This window comes from Scardinius erythrophthalmus (assembly GCF_964197995.2).
Source record: "Scardinius erythrophthalmus genome assembly, chromosome: 18".
NCBI classification, from domain to species: Eukaryota; Metazoa; Chordata; class Actinopteri; order Cypriniformes; family Leuciscidae; genus Scardinius; species Scardinius erythrophthalmus.
The window spans coordinates 40,456,292-40,459,741 of record NC_138238.1 but is presented as its reverse complement, the minus strand read 5'-3'; the positions used below and the strand labels follow the sequence as shown (position 1 = coordinate 40,459,741).

At 41.4% G+C, this 3,450-nt stretch overlaps 1 protein-coding gene across 1 annotated transcript; it reads left to right on the top strand.

Moving 5' to 3' along the window:
* The first annotated feature begins 383 nt into the window (after window positions 1-383).
* On the top strand, window positions 384-2,568 carry LOC308706562 (solute carrier family 2, facilitated glucose transporter member 11). The gene has a single exon (XM_081392297.1). The coding sequence runs from the start codon at window positions 485-487 to the stop codon at window positions 1,994-1,996; it is 1,512 nt and encodes a 503-aa protein (XP_081248423.1). The 5' UTR covers window positions 384-484; the 3' UTR covers window positions 1,997-2,568.
* The last annotated feature ends 882 nt before the right edge of the window (window positions 2,569-3,450 follow it).

Genomic DNA, 3,450 nt, shown 5'->3' with positions numbered 1-3,450 from the left:
ATAAAAAAAAAGGGAAAGTAGTCTCTCTGAAAGTCCCTTCTTATTTTTTTCTCCTCTCTCTTTTTCTTCCTTTCTTCCATGTATTTAATGGACTATTGTTCCCCAGTTTATGATCTGAGAGTATCTGCAGTCCTGATATCACCACTTCAAGATCACTGTCAGAAGGTTTAAAGTGTTTACAGTTTAAGAAAGGCTTATTGAGTCTTTCACCTGAGGGTCGTTTTACAGTGTTCATTGGAACTGTAATTATATTGCACGCAACAGGACTCTTATTTTGAAAGAGCGACAGACTGACGTCATTTTTGAGGAAGTGCTCCAGCTGCATCGCACAGTTCAATGACAGGAGATCACCGAGGACAGCACGTGCCTTTTTTCTTGCTAGATATTTTTATAATTGGTCAATAATGGCATAGATATTTACATGTGAGTTACTTCTTTCTTTTGACTATATAAATAAGAATTTATTTATTTATTTATTTTAAAAATGAATGAAACTACGAAGCAAGGAGGGTGCACACGTACTCTTGCATTAACTGTGTGCTCTGCAGCCATTGGTGGCACTTTTCAGTATGGCTATAATATTTCTATCATTAATGCACCCACATCTTATATTCAGAAGTTCATTAATGAGACCTGTATGGAGAGATGGGGTACAGCTCTTGAGCCTAGTCAGGTGACACTGATATGGACCTTTATTGTTTCCACTTACTCACTCGGAGGACTTTTGGGATCCCTGCTTGCTGGCCCAATGGCTATTAAGTTTGGACGGAAGGGTTCCCTTCTGCTGAACAACAGCTTTCTCTTTCTGAGTGCAGTCCTGGCTCTGAGCAGTCGCTCGGCTGAGTCCTTTGAGATGATCATTCTGGCACGTCTGCTTGTGGGGGTAAATGCTGGTGTTAGTATGAACGTCCAGCCCATGTACTTCGGAGAAAGTGCACCTAAGAACCTGAGAGGTGCCGTTGCCTTTTCTTCTGCTGTTTTCACTGCTCTAGGGATCCTGATGGGCCAGATAATGGGTCTGACTGAAGTTTTGGGGAGTGAATTTCTCTGGCCTTATCTACTGGCAAGCAATGCTCTCCCCGGACTAGTACAGCTGATCACCTTGCCCTGGTTTCCAGAGAGCCCGCGTTACTTGCTCATTGACCGAGGGGATAGAGAGGCATGCGGTCAGGCCCTGAAACGCCTCAGAGCGTGCAGTGATTTCACTGAAGAGATGGAAGAGATTCTCCAGGAGCGTGCTGGAGCGGGTGATGCCCATGCCAAGACACTGTGGGAACTGATCCGAGACAGAAGTCTCCGCAGGCAGCTCTGCATTGTAATGGCTGCCAGCAGTGCCATGATGCTGTGTGGAAATGATTCCATTTACTTCTACGCCTCCTATATCTTTCAGGAAGCCGGTATTCCAATGGACAAGATTCAGTATGTCACAATCGGCACGGGTGCCTGTGAGTTCACTTCCGCTTTGGCCTGTAATCTACTGATCGAGAATGTTGGACGCAGGTTACTCCTCGCAGGCGGGTATCTGTTCATGGCTTGCTGGGCGGTGGTCTTCACTGTTGCTCTCTCGCTGGAGGGCAAAGTGGCCGGCATGCCGTATCTGAGTATGGCCTGCGTGTTCGCCTACATCTTCAGTTTTGGTATGGGTCCCGCAGGAGTCACCGGGATCCTCCCAGCCGAGCTCTTTGACCAACTGACACGTCCCGCAGCTTACATGGTTGCCGGATCCATGATGTGGCTTAATCTCTTCATCATAGGAATGGCGTTTCCATTCATAGTTAATGGCCTGGGACAGTTCTGCTTCATTCCCTTCTGCGCTGTTTGCGTGGCTGCTTGTGTTTTTATCAGTTTCACTTTACCTGAAACCAAAGGGAGGACACTGGCAGAGATCACTGAGGAGTGGAATAAGAAAGATACAGCTAATGGACGTCCTAAATATAGTCAACAATCGCAAAGTCTGACTGATCCACCAGAATGCCAAGAGACTGAGAAGATCTGAGTGAAATCTGGCTCAATTCTGCTTTTACTTTTATCAGTTTGACTCTGTAATTGTTTTCCTACTTGTTTCTATTTTGACACTATTTTTTTGTCTTAATTTATTCGTAATTTATATAAAATTATATAAATTATATATATTATATAAAATTTATAAAATAATTTGAGAATGGCATCCGTTTCTCAAAACTATATGAAACCTGCATGCATACAAAAAATACAAGTTGATGTATAATTTATTTTGTTTTGTTTTTACGTCAAGGTAATGTCACTGTAACTATCTCTTTCTTAATGTTTTTACTTTCTGCCGAGACGCACTTTGTTAGGCTGTCTAGGCTGCATAGATTAGGTCAGCCAGAACCGGGAACACTTCCCATAAATCCTGATGTACTCGTTACATCATGAGAAGAATGGCATCTACGCTAATTTTAGTGTCTTTGTTTATCCCGAGGTTTTCCCGCAGCCTGCCGGATCCAGGCCGTATCCAGATCTGATGAAGGACCTTCGCCTGGACCGATGACAACGCAGTGCTGAAGTGCCAACTAGTCTCTCCCTATGGAGGATCCCTTTACCACTCTACAGATAAAGCGTTGTCGGAAAACTCAATTCGCGTATCTACCCCGAACTGATCAAATAAAATAAAATTCAGTATCAAAAATTATAAGGAAACACCAGTACTTTGTTTAGGCTTGGTTTGTAGGGAATTACAAACCTGCGCACATATATTCAAACGCACATAACTATAGAACCAATTCTAAATGCGCATGTGAACGCCATCAGCGTTTCTCACAGGTTCGCGTTTAAAGTCTGTGTAGAGAGAATGGTGTCGTCTTAGCGGCCCCTAATTTAATAACAAATGATCGTTGCGACGGAAGCAAATCAATCAAAACTAACTTTAGCTGGAAAATAACTTTAAGAACCGCTATAAAGCCAAAACAATCTCTGTTACCTTAAATTAAACGTTTATCTCTGTAAAGCTGCTTTGAAACAATCTACATTGTTAAAAGCGCTATATAAATGAAGATGACTTGACTTGACTTTGAGCTGGATTTGATGTAAAAATGTTGTATTCAAGTCCTTATTTAATCAAACAAGGTAACGAAGTTAGATTTTATATTAGTTTACCTTTATTATTTATTCTGTCAGTCTTTCACCTTCCTCCTTCCTATTTGAATGTTGAAAATCAGCTAGAAATACAATACATGCAATTGTAAAAAACAAAACAGGTGCATGTTGGAAATGTATGTAGAATTTGATTCTCTATTTCAGGGATACAGTTTTTTTGTTGTTTGGTTGTTTTTATTTTTTTACTATTTCCCAGAATACTTGAATCTTCATGCCTGCAAAAGTGAAATGCAATTTGCACTTATGTATTTACCTCATTCTGTGTCTCCAATGCAAGATTGTTCATTATTTATAAAAGAGTTACTTCTTTTGAAAGCCACACCCAAAGAGCAG